General features: G+C 54.9%; 7 protein-coding genes across 7 annotated transcripts; 2 read left to right on the forward strand and 5 right to left on the reverse strand.

The window, feature by feature from the left end:
- Positions 1-681: 681 nt before the first annotated feature.
- BZA05DRAFT_33439 (S-adenosyl-L-methionine-dependent methyltransferase) lies at positions 682-2,954 on the forward strand. The gene is made up of 13 exons (XM_051480726.1): positions 682-803; positions 863-1,035; positions 1,093-1,162; positions 1,219-1,386; positions 1,465-1,482; positions 1,553-1,567; positions 1,641-1,686; positions 1,748-1,778; positions 1,841-1,889; positions 1,947-1,990; positions 2,053-2,316; positions 2,386-2,497; positions 2,598-2,954. Exons 2-13 carry the CDS (start codon positions 1,029-1,031, stop codon positions 2,662-2,664), a joined length of 891 nt encoding a protein of 296 aa, XP_051340176.1. The 5' UTR covers positions 682-803; positions 863-1,028; the 3' UTR covers positions 2,665-2,954.
- A 3,368-nt stretch (positions 2,955-6,322) lies between these two features.
- On the forward strand, positions 6,323-8,663 carry BZA05DRAFT_396590 (SGT1 protein-domain-containing protein). The gene has a single exon (XM_051483544.1). The coding sequence runs from the start codon at positions 6,370-6,372 to the stop codon at positions 8,365-8,367; it is 1,998 nt and encodes a 665-aa protein (XP_051340177.1). The 5' UTR covers positions 6,323-6,369; the 3' UTR covers positions 8,368-8,663.
- BZA05DRAFT_323199 (uncharacterized protein) lies at positions 8,567-9,898 on the reverse strand (the record flags this gene model as incomplete). The annotated part of the gene is made up of 1 exon (XM_051480459.1): positions 8,567-9,898. A coding segment is annotated over one exon (1,332 nt), but the record flags the coding sequence as incomplete, so codon positions are not given.
- An 804-nt stretch (positions 9,899-10,702) lies between these two features.
- On the reverse strand, positions 10,703-14,248 carry BZA05DRAFT_372869 (adaptin N terminal region-domain-containing protein). The gene is made up of 3 exons (XM_051481714.1): positions 13,380-14,248; positions 11,331-13,320; positions 10,703-11,248 (listed from the first exon to the last, which is right to left on the reverse strand). Exons 1-3 carry the CDS (start codon positions 14,103-14,105, stop codon positions 11,109-11,111), a joined length of 2,856 nt encoding a protein of 951 aa, XP_051340179.1. The 5' UTR covers positions 14,106-14,248; the 3' UTR covers positions 10,703-11,108.
- A 155-nt stretch (positions 14,249-14,403) lies between these two features.
- On the reverse strand, positions 14,404-16,331 carry BZA05DRAFT_33596 (uncharacterized protein). Its single transcript, XM_051480791.1, has 2 exons — positions 15,118-16,331; positions 14,404-15,059 (listed from the first exon to the last, which is right to left on the reverse strand). The coding sequence occupies exons 1-2, from the start codon at positions 16,078-16,080 to the stop codon at positions 14,616-14,618; spliced, it is 1,407 nt and encodes a 468-aa protein (XP_051340180.1). The 5' UTR covers positions 16,081-16,331; the 3' UTR covers positions 14,404-14,615.
- BZA05DRAFT_33560 (ras family-domain-containing protein) lies at positions 16,332-17,615 on the reverse strand. Its single transcript, XM_051480777.1, has 5 exons — positions 17,449-17,615; positions 17,339-17,364; positions 17,174-17,262; positions 16,691-17,093; positions 16,332-16,641 (listed from the first exon to the last, which is right to left on the reverse strand). Exons 1-5 carry the CDS (start codon positions 17,499-17,501, stop codon positions 16,583-16,585), a joined length of 630 nt encoding a protein of 209 aa, XP_051340181.1. The 5' UTR covers positions 17,502-17,615; the 3' UTR covers positions 16,332-16,582.
- A 261-nt stretch (positions 17,616-17,876) lies between these two features.
- BZA05DRAFT_396605 (armadillo-type protein) lies at positions 17,877-22,372 on the reverse strand. The gene is made up of 4 exons (XM_051483545.1): positions 22,039-22,372; positions 21,350-21,969; positions 19,309-21,297; positions 17,877-19,256 (listed from the first exon to the last, which is right to left on the reverse strand). The coding sequence occupies exons 1-4, from the start codon at positions 22,046-22,048 to the stop codon at positions 18,237-18,239; spliced, it is 3,639 nt and encodes a 1,212-aa protein (XP_051340182.1). The 5' UTR covers positions 22,049-22,372; the 3' UTR covers positions 17,877-18,236.
- Positions 22,373-22,814: the final 442 nt, after the last annotated feature.

Below are 22,814 nucleotides of genomic sequence, written 5' to 3' on the forward strand. Positions count from 1 at the left end.
GGAAAACATAGATCGAGATACGGAGGAGCAGCCGCTCTCCACCTCTGCGCGATCAGAGCTAGCTACGCGTAAATGAGATTCTATACGAGTTACCCCACAATCAGGGAGGGGCTTCACTATCATACTAGTACTAGTACTGATGCCTGGACGGCTGATCGGCATGAGCATCACCACCTTCGGCTCTTGACCAATCATCAATGGCCACTCAGCCGAGGCGGTTGATTTTGCCTGTCGATGAAAGACACCGATGTCCCAGACTTCCAGACTCCCAGCTGCGCAAATTCGCCTAGATGTGCAGCGGGAAGGCCAACGGGACCGCATTGTCCCACTCCCCTCCGATCCCCTCCCTCCCAGGTCCGGGAGAGAATCCTCGGCTCGCTCTCGCTCTCTCGCTGAGCCTGGCCTGAAGAAGCTAGCCACGGAGCGCGGAAGGAAGATGCCGTCGTTCCCCACATTTCCACCAACCACTCTAGCGACGTAGATATGTAATCGATTGGGGAGGGATCGGTTACTGCTCGTGCATATTCATAGAACGGTCCGGTCCGGTTCTCAAAGTGCACTTATTCAAGACACGTTCGCTGGCATACCCTATTCTATGACTGCACACTCATTACTTAAGGGCGGGCGAGCGGGGCTTTCTTGCAGTGATCGATCTTGACTTTTCTCTTCCCGCCACTGCCGACACTATAGTACTCGACATATCTACATACACGCAAGAATCGAGAATGGCTACTTACAGGTCTATCATCGAGGTCGATCCTCACGTTGCGACGATATGCAACCCGACCAACACCGAGCCAGAGGTAGGTCACCCGGAAATATCGACAGGCATCGGTCCGACTATCTAACCTGCGCGGCGTAGTTCCGGGATAACGACTATCAACCACCAGGGTATACACAGCCGGTTGCCGACGTCCCCCCCTCCCCCACTGCCTGCGAGCGCGCGTTAACCACGAAGGCGCTTGTCAAGATCCGCCATCAGCCATGGCACACTGAGCTTGACGGAGTCGATCCAGGAGTACCTGATCATGAACGGTACCTATGCATCCCACTCCCACGCCGGCGACCTAGTACCTAACCCCCACCCGCAAGGACGGAGTTACCACAAATACTTTGGCGACGAGAAGAACTACATGCCGACGGACGACCGGGAGCAGGACCGGTATGTATCTTAGCAGGATCTCTGTGTTCTCGCTCCTCCAACTAAATTTCGTGCAGGATGGATATTCACCACCAACTCATACTCCGCATCCTGAACGAGGAACTGCACAAAGCTCCGGTGGAGAATCCAAGAAGCGTGTTGGATGTCGGCACAGGCACCGGCGCCTGGGCTATCGATATGGCGGATAAGTGGCCTAGAGCTAAGGTTACGGGGATCGATCTGAGGTGCGTGGGTGCGTGGTTGGGTGGATGAACAAGTGCGTCGCGGAAGGGGTTGCTGACGAGATATGAGTATGTACATAGCCCGATTCAACCGAAATGGTGCGCGTCCTGGTGGACGCGATGGCGATGATGGCGATGGCGATGTTCTTGCTGATATGGAGCCTATCAGGGTCCCGCCGAATTGGTGAGTCTACCGTACCATGGCCCCTCTGGAGCTTTCCGTTGCATGCCAACCTAACATGTACTGACCCGGCCAGTATCTTTGAAGTCGACGACGTGGAGCGCGAATGGACAGACAATAACGTGAGCTGCCCCGAGCAAAACAGAAAGCTCACTCGCTCACGCTTACCTGACCGCTCAACAGGACGCATTCGACTTTATCCACTTTCGCAATGGTAGCTCACAGTCTCCACTACTTCCGAGAATCGAGGATCTCTTGCTGATGCTGCAAAATCAGTCGCCCAGGGAATTACCGAATGGGACTACGTATTATCGGAGGCATACCGGTAAGCTTCCCCCACCTCACCCGTCTACACACTACGATACTAACCCCGCCACTGCAGCTGCCTCGAACCCGGCGGCTTCGTCGAGCTCTCCGAAACGGGGGGTACCTTTCCCGCCTCCCCGTCCCCTCCCCCTGCCTCGCACCACTAACCCCTACCCCCACAGCAATGGCCTACTGCGACGACGGCACGATGTCGGCGACCAACGCGACGAAGTACTACTGCGACCTGATCGCGCGGGCGATGACGCTAGTGAACCGACCACCGATCACGTCGGGCGTGCTCCCGGCGCGCCTGCGCGCCGCCGGCTTCGTCGATATCCACTCGTTCGAGCTGAAGCAGCCGTTTGGCGTGTGGGCGAAGGAGGAGCGGCTCAAGCTTGCGGGAAGGTGCCTCCTGGAGCAGGCGGAGACGCTGTTTCATTCTTACGGTAAATAAAAAGAGTGTTGGTGCGGGATGGGGAGGGATGGTGCTGATTGGTGATGCGAACACTACCTAGGTATGGCCGCGTTCACGAGGATTCTGGGAATGGACGATGAGGAGGCGGACCAGATCTGCCGCGAGGGCTGCGAGGCGGCTAGTGATCCCAACACGCACATTTATTCTATACAGTAAGTCGGCTCGTGAATCATGATTGGTGCTACCTACTATGACAGGATAGCGCGGACTGGAGTGGACTAGACCGCTGATTTCAATTTTCCGGTGCTGCAGCTATATCTCGTACGGCCGGAAGCCGCGGCCGGGAGAAAATGTGGAGAATTGGGATGACGGGAGATAGATGTTTGAATGAAGTCGAGTAGACGCCTGCCGTACATGACGTGTCGTCGAGTGATTCTTGGGATTCGGTTTTTTTTTTCCAGTGAGCTTGTCTGGGTCCGTAAAAAGAAGGGCTTCCAATAGGTACTGTATCACGTGCCATCACTCGCACGGCGAATTTAGACCTCCACTCGTTTATATTAGGCGCTTGATTCTTTCTCTCTCATTTCTATTAGATACATGGAGAGAACATGTACCTTACATATGGACGGCGCGGGAGACTTAACGGAGTGGGATCAATACATACAACTGCTTTATGTATGACCATGTTCTCCGTCTTGACTGTTCACCCGTGACCAAGCCCCCCGAATCCCCCCTGGATCACCCCCAAGAAAAAACGTTACATTATATGATCCCTGAAAGTTGAAACGGCGCCGCCGATCTGCCTGCCTTTTAATTTTCGCTTAACTACTACCTGGTATATGGCGCTTTAATAATAATAACTCTATTTCAACCGCGGTGCTTGCTCCCCATATATCTACCGTGATTGTTGCAACTGGTGGCGACTTTGCTCGTTTTCTCGGCGGTTGATCTGGACTCTGGAGACTCTGCTTTGGACGTGTGGACGAAAGTGGTACATGGATGTACAAGGTACCTAAGTAGGTGGATACTGAGGGAAACCCGGCCCCGGCAGACACCCACCCAAAGTTCAAACCCACGATACCTAAATATTTGGGCACGCGTTAAAATAGCGTAGCGCAAATAGTTATAGGGCGGCCGGATCATATGAAGGATCTCTCCTCATAACCGCTGTAAGGTGATAGTGAAGTTTTAAGGAGCACTGTTCGGAAGGAGTCAACGAGTCGGTCATGCGAGCAGTATGATGAGTCCGGAGGAGGAGATGTGTTCTGCTGTCAAGTCTCGTTGTCGGGTCTACCGGTATCTCACAATGGCAGCCATATTCTGGATATATAGAAGGGCACCGGCTCGTAGTAGACGAAGAAGGAAGCAACAACATGGTCACAACTTCCTACCTATCCTCCTATCGATCTCAGTATATTTGACAGCCAAGAACCAGGGAGACGCCGGGAAGCAGCCATGGATTGAGAGTGCACCCCGCAGTCAATTAAGAAGCCGATATCGCCCTCTCGCACAGCGGCCAGAGCAACAACATTTGGCCGATGGTGCAAGCATGCTTCTCATGCATGGCCGGAGGAAAGACCTTTACTCTGAAAGGAAGACGACCTCCGCGTATAATGTGGGGGGTTCGTAAACCACGTTATACGCGTATATCTTGGGACGGTAGTAGACCAAGTTATACTTCTTTGGTTATTTATGTACTCGTCCTAAACCGTCTGTAGCCCGGTTTCGGAGGCATGTAGTGGGCCTTGGCCATGCATGTGGCATATCTCTCACACAAGCGCATGCATGGCCAGGAGGAAAGACCTTTGCTCAATGCTCTCTCACAGCAAGGGAAGAAAACCTCAGCGCATAACGTGGGGGTTAATAAACCACGATACACGCGTACAACTCGGAAGTTATACTTTCTTTATTTTTTTCTTCCCCATCAACACGAACCCGGCTGTCACCCGGTTTCGGAGAGGCCATCCACCGACTGGGAGCAAGTCGGCTGTCACCCGACTTGGACTCCCAGAGGAAGGGGAAAAGAACTTGTGCCGGTAGCAGAAGAGAAAACCCCGTTCAAGTTGGATCTTTTCTACTCAGCCTCGAGGGTTGGGTCCGTCTATTCGTGCTGCAACAGTCTACTTTGTAGACAGGTTGCACGGATCCTCAGTTCCTCGCTGCTACGGCTGGGCAGGATGGCTCTGTGAGGTTATCCTGGAAGTAAAAAGTGTGGCGGGAGAGAGAAAAACTTACCTCGAGGTTTGATCTCGAGATCAAGTGGAAGGAAGGAAGGAAGGGAGGAAGAAATGGGAAGGAAGGAAGGTACTGTATAGTGAAGGGGAGGGTAAAAAATACGCTTTGTGGGCGTACCGTATCGGTACGGCCACAAAGCGTATTTTTTACCCCCCCCCTTCACTATACAGTAGCGTTACTGCCAGTACCCCTATTGTCGATATCGGACCGTGGAAAATAATTAAACTAGGTAATCTAAGTCGGTAGCATGAATCACTAATTAGTATCAGACGGGAAAGAAGGAGAAGAAGTTAATGAGTGGAGGGAGGAAGGAGAAAGAGAGGAAGAGTTGGGAGGAAAGGGGGGTTTTATAGGTGAAGCGGGTGGAATTCTAAGCAACCACTTCTAGCGCAGTAGCCGCGACTCAAAAGTTTGTTGTGCAGAAATCACCACTACATTCCAAGGTGTTGACAGATGTTTGACATCACACGAAGTCATTCCAGCTCCGAGTGAGTCATTATGAACACATTCCCATAGCTAGGAATAGCGACAAACCCGCAAACAATTACATACTTACTGATTAAACAAAAAAAGAATAGCGACAAACGTGAGATGGTGGCGACCAAGTTTGTTACTTTCCATACGCAGCTCTCCCACGAGCAGGCGTGTGCAATTTGATGCTGCCACACCAGCCAACCTAAATAGACACACCGAGATGACAGTTGGGCGGGGGTTGCACGAGGAAGCTCCATGTATTCGCACTTGGAAGCAATAAATAAACCAAAAAAGAGAGCGTCAACGAGGGAATGGTGATAGTTACTTCAATTGAATAGAAACAGACCGGCAAGGGTTGTTACAACTCACTATCCGCGACATAACCCACTCCCAGGTAGAAGTACTTACTCACTTAGCTATGGGAGGATCTTCAATCCAAATACCTATGAAACCTCCACCGCAACACGACTATAGCCGCCAGACTCCCCGCGCACCCGCACGGCAACTTTCGGTCTCTAAGTCTCCTCATCTCGCTCCTCCATTGCTGTAGACACACCGGGTGGAGCATGTGTTTCCTGCGACACGGCATCCGACACGCTTCTGGACTGCCCGGTGCATGTGGCCCGCAGATGTACGGGCAGTAGCAGTCGTCGAAGACTTCCGTTGCTAGGCGCTTCGGCATTCTTTGGTAGTGTGTAGGTAGACGGATATTTGGGCAGTAGTATGTGATGGAAGAAAATAGGATGGTTCGTGAGACAGGAGACTTGCCGCCCACAGAGTCCGGATGGGCTGGCTGTGTTTATTTTTGTCAGGGGCTGCATTTGAATGCAAAGGTCTTCGTGTTGACTTAACTGCTTACCTGGTGGTTGGCCATTCTATTACAGAAGAGCACCGGCTTCCCGGTTGATGGCTTGCCCTTTGATTCTGGCCTTCAAGAGGACGCCTGCGAGCGCCAACACGCTGTGTTCATGAGTAGCTGTAGCAATGGGAAATAGGCTCGTTGGGACATCCTCCTGGCTCATGTTGTATCGAGAAGGATGGCTCATTGTCACGAGAGTCCCTCCATACATATCACACGGGGGACAATGAACCTGAAATTATGTCTTCAGAATCCGTCTTCAATTGCTTCTATTAAACAGCCATGGGGTTTATCGTACGCATGCATCTGGCAAACGTATCATGTTGAGTGATATCCTGAGATCATGCACCATAATCCCGCCACTGCCGCCGGAAAGGTAATCAGCGCCAGATAGCCGCAGTCTCTCACGCTAATTGCCACACAGGTTGACGACAGGCGCCCGCACACCAAGTGCAGAAATAGCCACATTCCAGGATTACACCCCATATATCTACCGTACATATAGTAGGATTCAAGATGCGACGAGCTTTTTGCCATTTGATTCTTTTTTTTGGTTTCTCGAAATTGACCTCGTGGCTACCGTTTGGCCATTGCATCCTTCCCGTTGATCCACACCTGAAACAACGCGACGTCACATCACAGCACACGCTAGCACGTGTCCCTGCAGGCTGCAACTGCAACCCCGCCGCCAAAAATCCCACGCCGCCACCACCAGCCCATCGCCGCCCATCGCCGCCTCCCTTCCAGTCACCCGCACACCTACCAAGAATGGCCACCCAATCCGTGCCCTCTGCTGACCCACGGACAGACCCGTTTTCCAAGCACTTCACCGGGCCCTTCCAAGGCATCCCTACACGAGTCCTCCCCAGCGACACCCTCGCCTTCACGGCGCACCTCCTCGCGCCCCACGCCTCGGCCACCGCCCTCACCTCCCTCCGGGACACGATCCTCTCCATCGCACACGCCTGGACGCACAGCTACATCTGGCAGCGCACCTCGGCATTCGACATCTCGCTCTCCGCCTCGGGCACTTACCTGTCGGGCACACTCGAATACGGCGACGCAATCGACGACGAATGGCTGGCAGTGTCGATCCTCCTCGAAGCGGCGCGCAAAGCCCCGCACGCCTGGATCCGCGTCTGCGACTCGGACGGGGAGTTCCTGCTGATCGAGGCGGCGCACGCGCTGCCGCGCTGGCTCAATCCCGACGTCGCCGCACACCGCGTCTGGCTGCACCAGGGCCGCCTGCTGATCATTCCCCCGGCGGCTAAGAAGACCGCGAAGAAGGAGATCTCGCTTGATGAGGCGCTGAAATTCCTGGCTGGGTGCGATCCGGAAAGCTTGGTCCGCGATAAGCGGGTGGAGACTGAGGCGCTCGCGAGGACGAGGGAATACCCGGCTGCGGCAGAAAGGCACGCACATCGTGCGAGGATTGTGGTCCCGAGGAAGATTGCGGGCGTGCTGCATAGCAGCCCGGGGAGTATTGCGGCGGCCGTGGAAGCGTTCTATGTTCGTGATCCGGTCTCGCTGAGGGCACTGCAGAAGAGCCCCGCGACGACTAGGTTTCCGTGGAGGGATACGGTCGAGATCAGTGCCCGGTTCACGAAGGTCCTGTTTGCGCAGCTAAAGGGTCAGGTGTGGCTACCGCCGTACGAGGCCAAGTTTCCGATGACCGAAGAGGGGCGGACGGATGTTGGTGTCAAGGTTACCGCCGGCTTCGAGATGTTGCTTGCGGAAGCGAGTGAGGTGCTCTTAACTAGCGAGACCCGCCGGACGCTGGTTCGTGAGATAAGGGCGATGATTGATTCAGGTTATGCCGGTCCGACGGATGCAGAGATCGCGACATGGAGCAATGAAGAAGACGGCGAGGACTGGCTACAGATCGACTTTACCGAGTTTGAGAAGGGATTGAAAGGTGCGCCGGCGGCGGGTGGCTGGGGAGGCGATGCGGACCAGGAGGGGAAGTTGAAGCGGATGGTGGAGCGGTTCGAGGAGTTTCTCAACGACGACAAGGCTGGTCCCGATGGTGTCACGTTTAGCGACGACGAGGAGTTGAACTCGGATGATGACATCTCCGATGAGGATGATGAAGTGGTTGGAGAGGACAAATCAGTGTCCTTCAACGAAGACGAGTTTGAGCGTATGATGCGGGACATGATGGGACTTCCGCCGCCATCAGCGGACGCAGAAGAGGAAGCTGCTATTCGCCGTGCTCAGGACCAGATAGAGAAGGAGCTCACGGAGGCCGGCGCTATCTCAAGGGACACTGTGCCGAAAATCCAGGAGATAAAGGAGGATGATAATGATCACGATAGCGAAGATGACTACGACGATAATGAAAAAGAGGTGGTGGATATCGACTACACTCTGGCAAAGAACCTTCTCGAGAGTTTCAAGGGACAGGGAGGACTCAGTGGGCCTGCGGGGACACTTTTGGCGAGGATGGGAATGATGTTGCCGAGAGATGAGCCGGAGGCGGAGGTAGAGGGGAAGGGGAAGGAGGTGGTGAGGTAAAATTGACGGGCTGTATGAGTTGGATATGGTGCATAGACCATTGACGTGGGCTGGGTGGGTTGGATATGGTGCATAGACCCGGCGTTTGGTGAATGAATATGACATTGCTGCTTCTCTCCCTGTACGCTCTAAATGTGATATGCCTCTACTGCTTCTCCTTCTCCGCCACGATTCTCCTCCCCTCCTCAACCTCATCCCATTTCTCGTCCCCCTTCTTCTCATCTTCCGTCTCCAATATTTTCAAAACATCCTGCTGCTTCGCCGCCTCGTCGACCTCGATATCCCCCTCAAGCAGATCCTTTAGCAAGCCTCCCACCGCAAACCGGTATCTCAGATGTCCAGCCACTGTTTCCCCGGCATCGACATTTTCGACACCCGTCACCTCAATCTTCTGTAGTCCGGCAACGCCCAGCTGGATGCTGCTCGTCCTGTACAGAAACGCGAGGACATAATCCTGCTCGCTGAAGACATTGACCACCCTGCCGGAAACCACCATCCTAATCCTCTCCCACGCAGATTTAGTCGCCGGCACTGGTGAGCCCATGAGGACGACATTCTCGACGAGCCCAAACGCGCCCCTCTCCGCCAGCTCCAGCAAGCAAGTATAAACCACCCTCGCACCCAGCGAGAACCCCACGAGCGTCACCGGCCGCTCACCTTGCGCACGGTTCACAATCGCATCGGCCAGCACCAGCCCCGCCTTCTCGCTGCGTCTCATGGCGATCGAGAACGGATTATCCACGAGCTTTGCCGCCTTCATCAGACCCAGCGGCCAGAGCGCGGAGTACAGTGTTGCAAAGACGGTGCGCTTGATGATCTCCCCCTTGACCTTGCCGTAGACATAAGCGCCCAGCATCGTCCTGAGTGCGTTCCCCAGCTCCTGCTGCGCCTCCACCTCCCAGCGGAGCGCATACGCCTCCACTCCATGTCCGCCGAGACACCTCCACGGCGCGACCACATCCTCCTGCGCATCCACCACCCACCCCGTAACCCCCACTGCAACCCTTAGCCTCCTCCCCTCCTCCCCCTCCTCCTCCGCACCCCCTACAGGCACAAAACTAAAATCCTTCACCTCAGCCGCATACTTCTCCACCATTCTCCCAGTCATCCTGCCCCCATACGCACCAAACAGCGTCCCTACCAATGCGCCACTGCCGGCCAGGGCACCCAAATACCCGGCGGCAGCCGTAGCGCCCAATCCCACCGTCCCCAGCACCGTGCTCAACCCGGCGGCCACCAGCGGCGCTGCCAGTCCCCCCGTAACACCGATCAACGCCGCCCCCGCCACCGACGCAATACCCCACTTCCACTTCCGACCTGCGCGCGCCGCGTCCGCGCGGCTGGCGGTCTCGGCCTCGGCGGACATGTGCCGTGCGGCCGCTAGCAGCGACGCCGCGGTGGAAGCCTCGAGCTCGGCCAGCTTCTGCACGGAAACCCCCAGCTCCGCACACAGCCTCGTCAGCAGCACCCGCGAGCGCGCGTCGTAGCGCTCTGTCGATAAAACCAACAGCAGGAGCGAGGAGAGGATTAAATCCCCGTGCTCTGCTAGCCCGGCTTCGTCCTCGGAGGTGGAGAAAGGCTCCGCAGCTCCTAAGACCGAGGAGATCCGCGCGCGCAAAGGGTTCGCCCACGAGGTGAAGCTGCCCACTGCCGCCGTGCGCAGTGAGGTGGTCTCGGCGGATTCGCCGGCGGTGTGGCCCATCTGCTGGCGCATCGAGTGCGTGGTCGTGTCGAGGAGGCGGAGGAGCGCGTGCCGCTGGGTGGGGGTGAGCGCGCTCTCGAGGGAGGGCTCGTGCTCGTGGGGTTTCGAGGTCGGCATCGTGGTGTGTATCGTATATCGTACGTCGTCTACGGTGTTGCGGGTGGTAAAGAGCTTGAGAGAGCTCGAGAGCGGATTGTTACATAGTGATAAACAAGTACCTGCTCAGCCAGAGCTCGGACGGATCATGGATGACGTCAGTGATCCGAGCACGGGAAACAGGGAAGTGCACACTGCGCACGCCGCAAACCCGTCATCTGAGACGGCACACTATGGACACGATGAGTTGGTTGCTTTTTTCGAAACAGGACGAGCGCCAGCACGCGGGAAATAGACGCAGGCGGGCGCCAGAGTGATGGGCTGGTGGGTAGACATGAATAATCACTCACGGTGATATGTAGTGATAGATAGTGATCCGATTTGATCGGGCACTTAGGTACATTGTAGGATGCGTGATGTCTCCCAGTAGTTATCAATGGTGAGCGTAGCAAAGAAGGGAGTGTAGCCCTGGGAGCTGAGCGGGAGTGCCTAGACCATGTTTTCCATAAACAGGAGAGATAGCAAATAGCAAATAGAGCCAGTCATTACTTAAGTACGTTCAATCAGAGCGAGGTCACTGGCTCTCGATACCTAGAGTATACATACATCCTCTCATAATCTCACTCGCTTTTCACACCCTCAGCCACTCGGGTCCGATTCGTCCACCTATCTCACGACGGAGGCCAGACGGGCAGAGAGAAAAGGAAATTGTCGACGAGTGTCGCATTGAAGCACATCTACCCACCGCCGCCAACAAAAGGAAAAATTTCCCTGCCTTTCCCGTGCCTTTCCCCGTCATCATCAAAACATCAACGGTTCAAATATAGAGCAAAGTAAAGTAAAGTAAAAAACCACAGCACAAACACGCTCCCCATAAAAGAAAGAAAACGATAGTGAAATAAAAAGAGAGAAGAGGGAAACAAAAAAAAATCCATCCATCAAATTACTCAGCCTTATTCAACCCCTTAAGACTGCCCAGACTCAACGCCAACCCCTGCGATCTCGACCGGATCCTTACGAATCCCGTGACCGGGCCGTCGTCGCCGTCCTTTTCTATGCTCAGGTTTGCCAGAGCATCCTCGCCTGTGTATCACAATCAATCAGCATCAGCCGTGCACTATCCAACCAGTCGCTAAGGGAAGGGAAGGGGGGGGGGTATGCATACCGAAAACACTCTTGGCATACAGATTCGCGGAAAGGAATCTGCAATCGCCCTCCAGACTGGCCTCGGGGGTGAGACACGCCATATTGGTCGCCTTCATGAGGCCATCCAGGAACTCGCGCAGACTCTTGGCCTTGGAGTTGATGTTGACCTTGTTCTCCCACTCAAATTCGGTCCACATGGTGCGGAACTGCGTCTCGGTGCAGTGCGCGGGCTGGATGTAGTCCATGATGTCGACGTGCACGTCGTTCAGGATTACGACGTTGGTTTCGGTGCTGGACGCGCCGTCGTACACCACGTTGCCGAAGATCACGCCCGTGTCGGTGGAGGAGACTTTGATGGTCGACTGGACGGATTGGAAGGCGTGAGGTCCGAGGTTTTGGGTGGTGGGCCGCTCGACCACTTTGAGGTCACCAAGGGTAGCAAATTCGACGGAGAGATTTTGGAGGGTTTCGGTGGTCTGATTGACGAGAAGGACATCGAGGATGATGTCGAACTGGTGGACCTTGACGTAGGCCTCGGCGTAGACGGTGTCAGAGAAACCGGTGAGCTGGACAACGCGGGAGAGTTTGCTGGACAGATCCTCGCTGCCGGCGTCACCGCCAGTGGCTTTCTCGAGGTCCTGGCCGAGCTCATCGGCGCCGTCGGTGGCGGACTTTTTGCTGAGCTGACGGATGTTGATCACGTCGTCTACCTGGGTCATGTTCCGTCCCTTCTCGGCCTCTTCCTTGGCGGTGCGCTTCTTCTCCTCTGCTTGGACCATAGCACGGAACGCAGCTCTGGTGTCCTCCAGGAAGACATTCTTGACATCCTTCTTGGTCTCAAACTCTGCGAGCGACCGCACGCAGGACATGATACGGTCGATGCTGTCTTCATCGATGGGAGCCTTGGCGAACTGACTTTGACCCACGCGGATGACACTGATCATAATCAACATCGCCTCAGCTTTGAGAGCGTTTGTCCGTTCAATGTCGTCGGAGATCTCGGCGTGGCGGATTACCAGCTTCGTGAGCGTGGAGGCGAGCACGGTTCCGAGGTAGTAGTCGCCATCGAGGATCAACGAACGGAGTGGAGGCTTCGACGCAGCTTTGACCGCCTCGAGCCTGGCGGCAACAGCGGAATCACTGGTGAGAGCGCTCTCTGTGGCATAGGTACCATCGGCCAGGACCTTTCGCGAACCGGACGGGACCGATTGCTTCGCTCCGGCGGCCTGTTCTGCGTCTCCTTCGGGTTGCTCGTCCAAAAGCCGCTGCTCGGAGGCCAGGATGGGGATCTCTCCCAGGTTGGCGCGTATCCGCTTCCATACCTCTCGGATATCCTTCTCCTCGACGCAGTACTCCCCCACAATCCACATCACACCACGGTATACCTTCCCAGATCGTACCTCTCCCAGCGTCAACATGAGGCGCTCGATGATGGGCGCGCGCAAGTTGGGGAACTTCTCGACGACCTCCTTGACAAAGGTGATGACATCGACCGCGGACGCACTGTTGAACTCGCTGATGAAGTCCATGAGCAAGCCGACGACACTGGCTGCCACCTCCGAGAACTTGATCGCGCAGGTGTGGATGGCATGGATCAGGAGTTGACGGTATTCGTTGTTCTTCTCGTAGTCCTGGTCCACGGTCTTTGCCAGCTCCTTCTTAAGCAGCATCACCACCTCCTCGACGTTCTTGCTCGACACCATGTCCATTGCGATATCCAGCGCCTTCCGGCGGACATCAATATCGGGACTCGACAGTACCCGCAGGATCTCCATAGCCAGCCCATCCAACACGCCCTCATTCTTCTTCCTCAGCAGATCCACCTTCTCCAACACGATGAGCTTGACGTTGTTATCCGACACCTTGATGCACAGCTCGATAAACTTCCCAGCAGCCGCCTTGATGGCGACGGGGTTTGCCGTTAGCGCCGTCAAGCTCGTTGCCGCCTCGTAGACCACAGTGTTCGATGACGCCTCGAGAAGATCGAATATTAACCGCAGGTACCTCGACTGCGAGGCATTGATCAGCACACAATGGACCGACCCGGATATCCGCAGACGGCACAAACCTTATTCCCGGGGTTCATCACCGCATCCTTCCGGATAAACTCAATCAGCGCCAGCTGTGTCAACTCGTCCAGGCTCGAAATCTCATCGAAGACCAGGGTGAGATAATCCAGCGCCTTCTCGTGGGAGATCGAGCTCAGCGCTACGAACGCATTCCGCTTGCAAGTGTTATCGTTCTCCGCCTGGATGAAAGTGTAGATGAGCTCCGGAGCATCGGGGATGAGGTGTTCGGAATGCTGGAATATCGAGCTAACAGCGAGCACGGCGTTCTTCCGGACATACGCATGTCTATGCTCCAGACACAGTCTTGCCGAGGAGAGCAGCGGTTCCAGGAGCTCCGCGTCCTTAATCTTGCACAGGAACCTAAGCGTCGCACCACGGATGTACTCGTTCGGATGAAGCAGATCGTTCCTGATGCCATTGCAGACCAAGATCATTTCCTGCTTCAATTTCCCGCTCGCATCGTGTTTCGGACATATCTCGTAGTAGAAGTAGAGCAGCTTCTTGAGGGCTTTGCTTTTGCTAGGCATCACGAACCGGATGATGTGCATCAGCAGCTGCGGTAAGGGGTCGCCGTTCAGCATCACTGTGAGAATGTTGCGCATCGTGTCAATCTTGCCGTCGTCGGTCCCTTTCTCGAGTTGTTGCTGCAGCTGCTGGACGGACGGCTGGTCGGCCGTGTTGTCCATGTGCACCATCGAGTAGGCGCTCTCGAGGAAGGACGTCATGCTGGGCGGTAATGTGCGGGATGGTGGGAGCTATCGGGAGGGGGGTGCGCAGCTGCCGAGTGCTCGAGGTGAGGTCGTGAAAGGAGGGTGTGTATGGGTAGATGGGTATGGATGTTTGGTAGCTGGTTTAGTGTGGTGGTAGTGGGGGGTGAGAGACACTCTGGTCAATTGTGGTGCTTCCCCCTGCTTCCCGCCAAGACTGTCATGACCACAAATACGCTTTCACGGGGGTTGCGATTGAGAATTGAGCGAGTGCTATACAGTGAATGTAATCTATTTGGAAACTGTACAGAACGCAATCCAACGAGAAAAGCAATAACAAGCACTGACTCTGACCCTTCCACCACAGGAGCTATTCGCGCGTAATTCCAATACCAAATGCCTCTTACCAGCCAATGTAACCAACTCTAACGAACTCTAACCCGCCTACAAATTAACTCCTATACAGCTCACTTGACTCACTCAAACGTATCTATACTTCTTCAATTCTCTCCGACAATACACGCTCTGCTAGAGCTTGAATCCCCCCAGTTCATTAACACGACTAACCATCGCGAGAATCGCCGAATTTGCCACAGCGTTGACAGGCACGGGGGTGATGATCGATGCCGCCGGTAGTCCTGCACAGATGGTGATTCCACCTCGAAAGCTCATTTTCGAGCTAGAATAGCTACTGCTGAGATAGCAGCTGCCACTTGAGGTAGTAGAACCGGTTGTTGTCCCTGTCCGGACCGAGGAAGACTCGGATTCACCCGTGTTACTGCCCACTGATGGGGCAATACTGTATTGGGAACGTCTAGCTTTGGCTCGGAAGAAACTTAGAGGTGGTGGTGTCTTGCGATATTTCTTGGAGGAGGGGAGGGGAGGTGTGTCCAGTCTCGTGAGCGCGATGAAGGGCTTGTTGATACTGTCGCCGCCGATTATCCGTATGTGAGTGGCTGGAGAAGTTTCCGGCTAGGAAACAATACAGTCAGTATTCCAGCCACCACAATGCCGGAAAGAAGAGAAGTACCATGACCAGATCGCCATGCACAACAACATGAGATATCTCTTGCGACGCCGCAAGCGGGGGATGTGGTGCAACAGGTGCCTCTGAGTCCGAACTACTCTCCTCGGTCTCCAAAGACCGATCCTCATGAACCACCTCACTTGGGTTCTCCTCATCCGATTCCGTCTCGCTCTCCTGCGCATCCTCCTCATCCCCACCAGCCACATCACCCGCGGGCTCCTTCGCCTCCCCCACTCTAAACCTCGAAACCAAATCTCTGACCGAAATCTTCGGCGGCGTGATCCGTCTCTTCCACAGACTACCCGTAGTCCCCTGCCTCCGAATCCTAAACTTCCTCGAATCGACCTTGACCATCTCCTGAACAACCAGCAACGCCTCATCCTCACTATCAGTGAACACCCCCGTCCTCTGCTGTGGGGGCGCCTCCTCGACGACTAACTGCCTAAAAAATGACGAGGGAACAATCTTCGCCACGGGCGGAGCCAGAGCCTCAGACGTAGCCTCAGACGCCGACGTATCAGACGTAGACACAGATTCCAGCGGGACCGACATCGGCACGGGCCCGTCAAGTTCCTCACTGACGACCCTCCTGGCAGCAGCAGCAGCCGCCAGCACCGTCCTCTTCTGCTCCGGCAAGCTGACCCTCCTCCTGCCGGCCACCATCCGCGCCTTCCCTTTCCTGATGATCCGCTTGGGCGGGGGCGTGATCTTGACTACCGGCCGCTCCACATCCTGGACCTCCCAGCGTGCAAACGTCTTCCGGATCGACCGCCGGATTTGGGAGCGGGGGAGCGTGCTGGCCCCTGGCGTGACGATACTGGCAATGGTCCGTTTCCGCGGCAGCGGAGATTTGCGGGTTGCGGGTGTGGATGATAGGGCTTCGAATTTGGCGATTAGGCTGGATACTCGCGCAGCGACTTTGCGGGTGAAGGAGGGGCGGTTGGGGATGGGGGGTATGGGCGCCATGACGATGGCTGCTGGGAGGCTAACGGATGGAGATGGGGTTTATGATGGTGGTGGAGAGTGGTGGAGAGTGGTGGAGGAGAGGGCAAGACATGGGAAACCAGTGGTAATGGGCGACGTCAATAGTCGCTGCAGGGCCGTCCTGTTTGGGACACTGGTGGATGTTGGCCACAGTGGTAGCAGTAGACGGCAACGGGAGGATGGGAGGATGAATGATCCGAAACTCTGCTGTACAAGACCAAACTCCAAATGAGGTAAGGAAGCAGCAGAGCAGATACACAAATCTACACCCAAATCGAAAACATAATCAATAACGAGGGCATAGCAATCCTCAGTAGTATAAATGCATCAGTCATTCAATCAATCGGCACAGATACATAACGGTCCACCTCGCCTCGCCCACTGAATTCATTAAGCATCACCGTCACCGTCGTAATATAGACCCCCTCGAGCTTCCCACATCTAGCGTCATCGATATTAAAGTCACGCTCCCCGCAATGTCCGTCTAACAAGCACACCCCTCCTGCTGCGTACTGTCGTTGTTCCGAATATCGACATTGATCACTGCCCAACAGATTAGCCGTATCCACCATCAAAAGGATCCAGCACATACTCTCAGCATTCTGATCCGGCATAGATCCCTCCATCCCGGGCAGCGCCTGCGCAATCTTCTTGAAGAGCGGCTTCACATTATGGCCAGCCTTAGCACTGGTCTCGATGAACATGACCTTAAACTCCTTCGCCTTCTTCTCGCCCTCCTCGGTAGTGACCTGGCGCTTATCGTTCAGATCCGTCTTATTGCCGACCAGCACGATGATCACGTCGTTGCCGCGCTCGCCGCGCACATCGTCGACCCATTTCGACGTGTTCATGAACGACGTGCGGTTTGTGATGTCGTAGACCACGACCGCTACCGACGAGTCCCGGATGTACGACGGGATCAAAGACCGGAACCGCTCCTGCCCGGCGGTGTCCCACAGCTGTAACCGCACTGTTCGGTCGTCGAGGTACATCGTCTGCCCGCGCATTCATCATCAGGACCTCCGCTCCAACCCACACATACCCCCTCCCACTCAAACATCCGTAACGAACGCACCTTGGAAAGAAAATCAATGCCGATGGTGGCCTGGTAGGTGTTGTCGAATGAATCGTACATGAACCGTGTGATCAACGACGTCTTGCCCACTATTCGCATCCACCACCATCAGTCCGATTCGATTCCCGAGCCATTCATTCACCTCCACCTCCACAGGGAACATACCGCTCTGCTCCCCAAGAAATACCAGCCTGCGATTGGCAGTCAGCAAAAATGGAACGTGGAGGAGGATGGAGTACGAGGAGTAGGAGGAGCAGGAGGAGGTCCGAGCTCACTTGAATTTCTTCAGCGGGTTGCTGTATGTGCCTGCTGCGGCGGAGGAAGACATGATTGGATTGGGCGGGCGTGTGTTGGGTGAAGAAGACGATTGAGTTTGAAATTGAAGAAGATGGAAGCAGAGGGCTGTTCTGTTGTCGTTCGGTCGGTCGGTTCAGGGATGGACGGAAGGGTTGTGTGTTGTGGTGGTTGTTAACGTGTTCGGCGTGGTCCGTGTGTATGGGGTTTAGTGTCGTGGCTTTCCCGTGAGCTCTGGTCTGGCTGGGTTCGTGTTGACTTGATGTTAGGGGAGCTCTGGCTTGCTCGGCTGTGGTTTGCCAAGACGGATGGATGCAGGGTGTCCATGGAGCTGACCGCGAGGCCGCGAATCTCGATGGGAAAGACCATAAGACACACAACGGCAACATCTTCAATGCGATGGGCTGAAGCTGACTGACTGACTGACTGACATAGAATTATTTTAGGTGACGGTGATACGAGTCGTTATCACCGTCACAATATGTACCATGAACGACAAACAGCAAAAGGAAGCCCAGGATACAACAGACCAAGTTACCGACTCTCTAGACATCGACAGGAAGTAAGAAAGGAAGGAAGGAATGAACAGGAAAAAAAATGCGGCTGAAAGCAATGGGAACCATCGATCTCTAGCCTAAAGTAATACATGCACCACCGCCGCAAAGAAACGAGAAAAAGAAACAATCAACAGAACAGGCGCGCGCGCATCATTTAACTCGTCCATCCATAGACCCCTCCGTGACAAACCCGACTAAGCCAATCTAGTCCCTTATAACACAATATATAGTTCATGCCTCAGCAGTCTCTCCTCATCGAGGTTGGGGTAGTACGGCACCAACGCATCCGCACTCTGCACGTAAGCATTATTGTACAGCCGCCAGTACGGCGTGCGGACCTTTCGCGCGGGGTGGAACAATCCAGCCCATACGTAGTTCATGACCAAACCAGGTCCTATCGCCATTCTGATCGCATCCACAGCTTCGATGATACGGTCGATGACGTGGGGAGATGTCTCAAAGATGTTAGGAAAGATCAAGTTGAGCAGATGCATCATGGCATCCTCGCAACCGAGACCAACAACGCCGAGGGCGATATGCTTGACAACCGATGCGGCGGTCTGTCGGTGCACTTGGTCTCTGTCGATGAGGGCGTCCTCGAGGAGCGGGGTGATCGCGTAGACATAGTCTTTAGCCATCTCTCCAATGTACTCGAACAAAAACGACATAGCCTTGAGCACACCGTTCTGGACGTTCAATTCGGGGACACGGTATTCGTTCATGAGGGCAGGAAGAACAGTGAACGGAGCACAAGTCTCGGCAACGATACCGATGGCGACAGCAGTACAGACACGGGACTGACGCTCTTGGACACGCAGGTTGTTGAGTAGTGTTGCGAGCACATCCTGAGGACCGATGGCCTTTGCGATGAAACCAAAAGTGTTGTTGGCAGCTCGTCGGATACCCTTCTTGTGTGCCTTCAACATGTCGAGCAACTCGAAGCAGATTCTCATCCACTCTCGCGCACTGACGAATTCGGCTCCACGGTCCGCGATACGGCCAACAAGGTCGATCGTGTTCTCCTGCACCTTCTCGTGTCGATTTCGCAGAATAGGCGTCAACCGGGGAAGAAGATCCTTGATGGGGGGCTGCATGCTGTTGATACCGACAACCGTGACAATGGATCGCAAAGCACCCAGGATGGAACCAAGGACTTCGGGGTACTCTTCACCAAGGTACTCGTAGAGAACAATACCAAGCTTGCCCATCAACGCGTCTTCACCACATTGTTTCTGTGATTGTTAGTAACTGCGCATCAAAAGAAGAGAGGAGTGAATGGCGTACCATGACAACCGCAATTCGAGAGATCAAATCCGCGCTCTGCTGACGCACTGCCGAGCTCTTGTTGTTCAGTCGCCACAAAATGGTACTGACGATCTGAGGAAGGTACGGCTTCGTGCGTGTTCCGAGCGCATTGACAACGGTACCGAAGCCGTTCAGCATGACGATGTCTTCGATGCTCTGTTCCTGGAACGCAAACAAGACACCATCAACAAGCCTCTCTTCCAACCGTTCGCCGACGTCGGCGGCTCCCAGCGAAGCGATAACCTTCTCCACACTTTCGAGTGTCATCTTTCGGTAGGGCTCGCTTTCATCCTTGAGGTGGTCAACAATTCGCTCAATGATTTCACCGCACCCAACCTTCTGCGCGAGATCGACCGTCGTCTCCACCACTTGGCGGTAGTTGCGCTTGTCCAACGCCATGCGTCTGATCCAGAACGCTTTGAAGAACTCTGGCAGAACGTGCTCTTTGAGATAGGCTGCCGTAACACCCTCGGTTCCGGCACACTGACTGACGACCTTCAAGACGACCTTCTTCATCTCCTCGTCAGGACTCTGAAACTCTCGAAGTACAATGCCCATGACCTCGCCAGTGTAGTAGTTGGCATACTCTTCGTCCATCAACGGGATCACATACCCAACTGCCTTCAAGAAACCAGCCAGACCCTTACCCCTCTGCTTCTTCGCACCGGTCCACAGAGGTTGGAGGATGGTGTCGAAACTCTCGATACCATAGGGGTGGGCGGCCTCAGCGAGCGCAGCAATTGCCAAACTGGTGACAGTGCGGACCTTGGCTTGCTCGTCCTCGAGGTTGGGGCCGATACACTCTACCAGACCCTTCAAGTGAGGCAGAATAGCGCAGCCCATCAAGATGGGAATTTGCTGCACGATCTTGACACCGGTGTGACGGGCCTGCCAACTCTTCTTAGACCGGCAAACAGCTCGCAAGAAGGGAAGCAGCGCCGGTATACCGAGAGCGGAGGCGACGACAGCGAACGCGCGGGCAGTGGTGTTTCGCACGTACTCATCGACGTGATCGATATCGGGTCTCATGGTGGAGATCATGTGGGCCAAACCGGCGGCCTTCGACAAGTTGCTGATAATCTCGCGACCCTCGACCCGGGCATAGTAGTCCTGATCAATCAAGAGAGGCTCGATGACAACCAAGATCTTGTGGGTGTAGGGCCGAACAAGATCATCCAACTTGTACAGGATACGGTCGATGACCTTGACAAGCAAATGACGCTCCTGGTCCTCTAGAGTCTTCTCCATCAACAACGGAAGAATCTGGTTGAACAGAGGTCCAGCCCCGAATTGTCGAGCGTTGTCGGTAAGCTGACGAAGTGCAGTCTTTCGCATTGGTGGAGTGCCGTTCTTGACTTTCAAGAGAAGACGCATGATCTTGCGCTCTTTCAACTCGTCGACCGTCATCTGGTTCTCATCTGCACCATCCACCAACTTTCCAAAATACTGCATATCTTCAGCCTTGAAGAACTGGAGATCGCCGACACCGGGAATGTCGGTGGGCATCTGTTTACCCAAGACCCTTGCGTTCTCCGGCTCTTGCATCATGAAGCCACCAATTCCGGATGCCGAGCCCATAGGTGCAGGCGTCGACATGAGCTTCCGTGCCGGTGTGCGAATGGGAGCGTATCCTGCAGGTGGCTCAAGGATCTTGTAGCCTTCCTTCGGCAGCATGTCGTCCAACTCCTCGTCTGAAAGCGGCGCATTCCTATCTCCAAGGCCGAACGTGAGCGGCATCTGGGGAACGGACGCGGAAGAGGACGGGTGCATCGGAGTCACGAGACCCTGGTTTCCGACTGGAGTGGCGGCAGAGAGCGACGGTGCCTGGTCCCATCGAGATCTCTTGACCACTGGTGTAGCATCCGGTGCACCTGCAACATCCCACCGGCTCGATCGTGGTTTTTTGGTGGCTTCATCGCTTTCCTTAGTGGTGACCGCGCCCTCGCCAGCAACATCCCATCGCTTCTTCTGCAAAGATCTTAATAACCAATAAACCAAGAAATCGGGAATGCACACGTACTCTCTTCCTTGTGCCCTCTGCTGCGCTATCCCCTCCTTTGTCGTCCGCCTTCAACGTCGCCTCGTGCTCAACGCCTTCCATCTTGTCGCCGTTCTTCAGCTTTTCTTCAATCTTGCGTCGAACACGTTCCTCCTCACGCTCCAACTCGCGCTCCTGCATGACCTCCTTGTAACTTCGGCCGTCTGTATCGGCTTCACTGCCGTTGGCAAATCCATCCTTCCGGGTTGGCGACAACTTTCGTGCAAATCTCCGCTTCTGGTAGTCGGTCTCGCGGTCGGCAATCTGGCTACCCTTCGCATGGTCGGCCATCTGATCTATGTCATCATTGCCACCTGCAAACTCGTTCATCATCTCTTTCGTCGCAGTGTATTGCCCCACCAGGCGGCGCGTTCCGTCGCCACCGACCATATCGGCATCGTCATCCTCGCCATCAATAGCGATCGAGGTGTTGTATCCGGCAAACTTGTCCACTCCAGCACGGTCGTACAGAGTGGTGTCGAAGGTGTCGGTAAAGGCAACTTTCGTCGAAGAACTCTCCCGCTGGGTCTCCGGATCGAAAGCCTTTGACTTCTTTGCACTATTCCGCTCCTGCTGCAGGCGGCGGATCTCTGTGAAGGCCTCTACAAATGGACAGTCAGAATCTGCACTTCTTTTCTTCCGTTGTTTACGCGACTTGGAGGAGAGATTACCGTCAGCCATGGCGACAAAGATCAGACGGCCTGACTATACCAGAAAAACGAGATGACGCGCAGGGGCACGTATTGAAGGTGGGTGTGCGAGTGCGTCGGGTGTAGGGTGATTGAGCGTGTGGTGTTTGCTTCTGTGGTCGGGGGGCGTGGCGATGGAGGCGATGGAGGTGATGTCGAGCGCAGATTGAATTTTCGAGATTCGAGTGGTGCAGGCTCCAAACACGCGTCTAATGGTTGGGGGTTTTGGGTGGTGGGAAGGAGGTGGAGTAGACGAGAGGCAAAGCCGGACGGAGGACAGACAGACTTAACGACGACTTGTGATAACAAGGGGGTGTTGCAGAGTTGCCCATTAGTGGTGCGAGCGAGCGATTGTGGCGATTTGATTGGCTGGAGACAGAGAGTGTGGCTGACGTGCTTTGTGTGGCAAAGCCTGTGTGGCACAGCCTGCTGGCTTGGCTTGTATGTTTCCGGCGTCAGTGGCTGACGCTATTTCCATGTGTGGCCCGACGTGTGGCTTTCTGCAGTAATCCACACTATTACCACTGCAAGGTGTGGCTTGGCACATCGCTCCTCGTTGTTTGAGTCGCTCCCTCACACCCTCCCTGTTTCTTCATCCTTCTTCCAAAGTTCCTTCCTTCTTCCTTCCACACTCTCCCCACAACTACTACACCTGCCCCACTCTTGCATCACCTACTTCTTCGCCCTCTCTCAACATACTCCCAAACTCTTGCTGACCACCTCACCACCCCTTTGTTAACTAGCACCATCACGAAGAA

Source organism: Tricharina praecox (genome assembly GCF_024521635.1).
Source record: "Tricharina praecox strain CBS 144465 chromosome Unknown BZA05scaffold_10, whole genome shotgun sequence".
Classification (NCBI taxonomy): Eukaryota; Fungi; Ascomycota; class Pezizomycetes; order Pezizales; family Pyronemataceae; genus Tricharina; species Tricharina praecox.

Excerpts from the sequence above, each read along its gene's own strand:
- BZA05DRAFT_396590 (XM_051483544.1), top strand. The coding sequence starts at position 6,370 with ATGCGACGAGCTTTTTGCCATTTGATTCTTTTTTTTGGTTTCTCGAAA.
- BZA05DRAFT_33596 (XM_051480791.1), bottom strand. The coding sequence starts at position 16,080 with ATGGCGCCCATACCCCCCATCCCCAACCGCCCCTCCTTCACCCGCAAA. Across the intron at positions 15,060-15,117 it reads TGCATGGCGATCTGGTCATG|CCGGAAACTTCTCCAGCCAC; the intron begins GTACTTCTCTTC and ends ATTGTTTCCTAG.
- BZA05DRAFT_33560 (XM_051480777.1), bottom strand. The coding sequence starts at position 17,501 with ATGTCTTCCTCCGCCGCAGCAGGCACATACAGCAACCCGCTGAAGAAA. Across the intron at positions 17,365-17,448 it reads AACCCGCTGAAGAAATTCAA|GCTGGTATTTCTTGGGGAGC; the intron begins GTGAGCTCGGAC and ends TGCCAATCGCAG. Across the intron at positions 17,094-17,173 it reads GCATTGATTTTCTTTCCAAG|ACGATGTACCTCGACGACCG; the intron begins GTGCGTTCGTTA and ends ATGCGCGGGCAG.
- BZA05DRAFT_372869 (XM_051481714.1), bottom strand. The coding sequence starts at position 14,105 with ATGACGTCCTTCCTCGAGAGCGCCTACTCGATGGTGCACATGGACAAC. Across the intron at positions 13,321-13,379 it reads TGATGAACCCCGGGAATAAG|TCGAGGTACCTGCGGTTAAT; the intron begins GTTTGTGCCGTC and ends AATGCCTCGCAG. Across the intron at positions 11,249-11,330 it reads GTATGCCAAGAGTGTTTTCG|GCGAGGATGCTCTGGCAAAC; the intron begins GTATGCATACCC and ends TGTGATACACAG.
- BZA05DRAFT_396605 (XM_051483545.1), bottom strand. Across the intron at positions 21,298-21,349 it reads CAGAGGGCACAAGGAAGAGA|AAGAAGCGATGGGATGTTGC; the intron begins GTACGTGTGCAT and ends AGATCTTTGCAG. Across the intron at positions 19,257-19,308 it reads CTCGAATTGCGGTTGTCATG|AAACAATGTGGTGAAGACGC; the intron begins GTACGCCATTCA and ends TAACAATCACAG.
- BZA05DRAFT_33439 (XM_051480726.1), top strand. Across the intron at positions 1,687-1,747 it reads GCGAATGGACAGACAATAAC|GACGCATTCGACTTTATCCA; the intron begins GTGAGCTGCCCC and ends ACCGCTCAACAG. Across the intron at positions 2,498-2,597 it reads ACGCACATTTATTCTATACA|CTATATCTCGTACGGCCGGA; the intron begins GTAAGTCGGCTC and ends CCGGTGCTGCAG.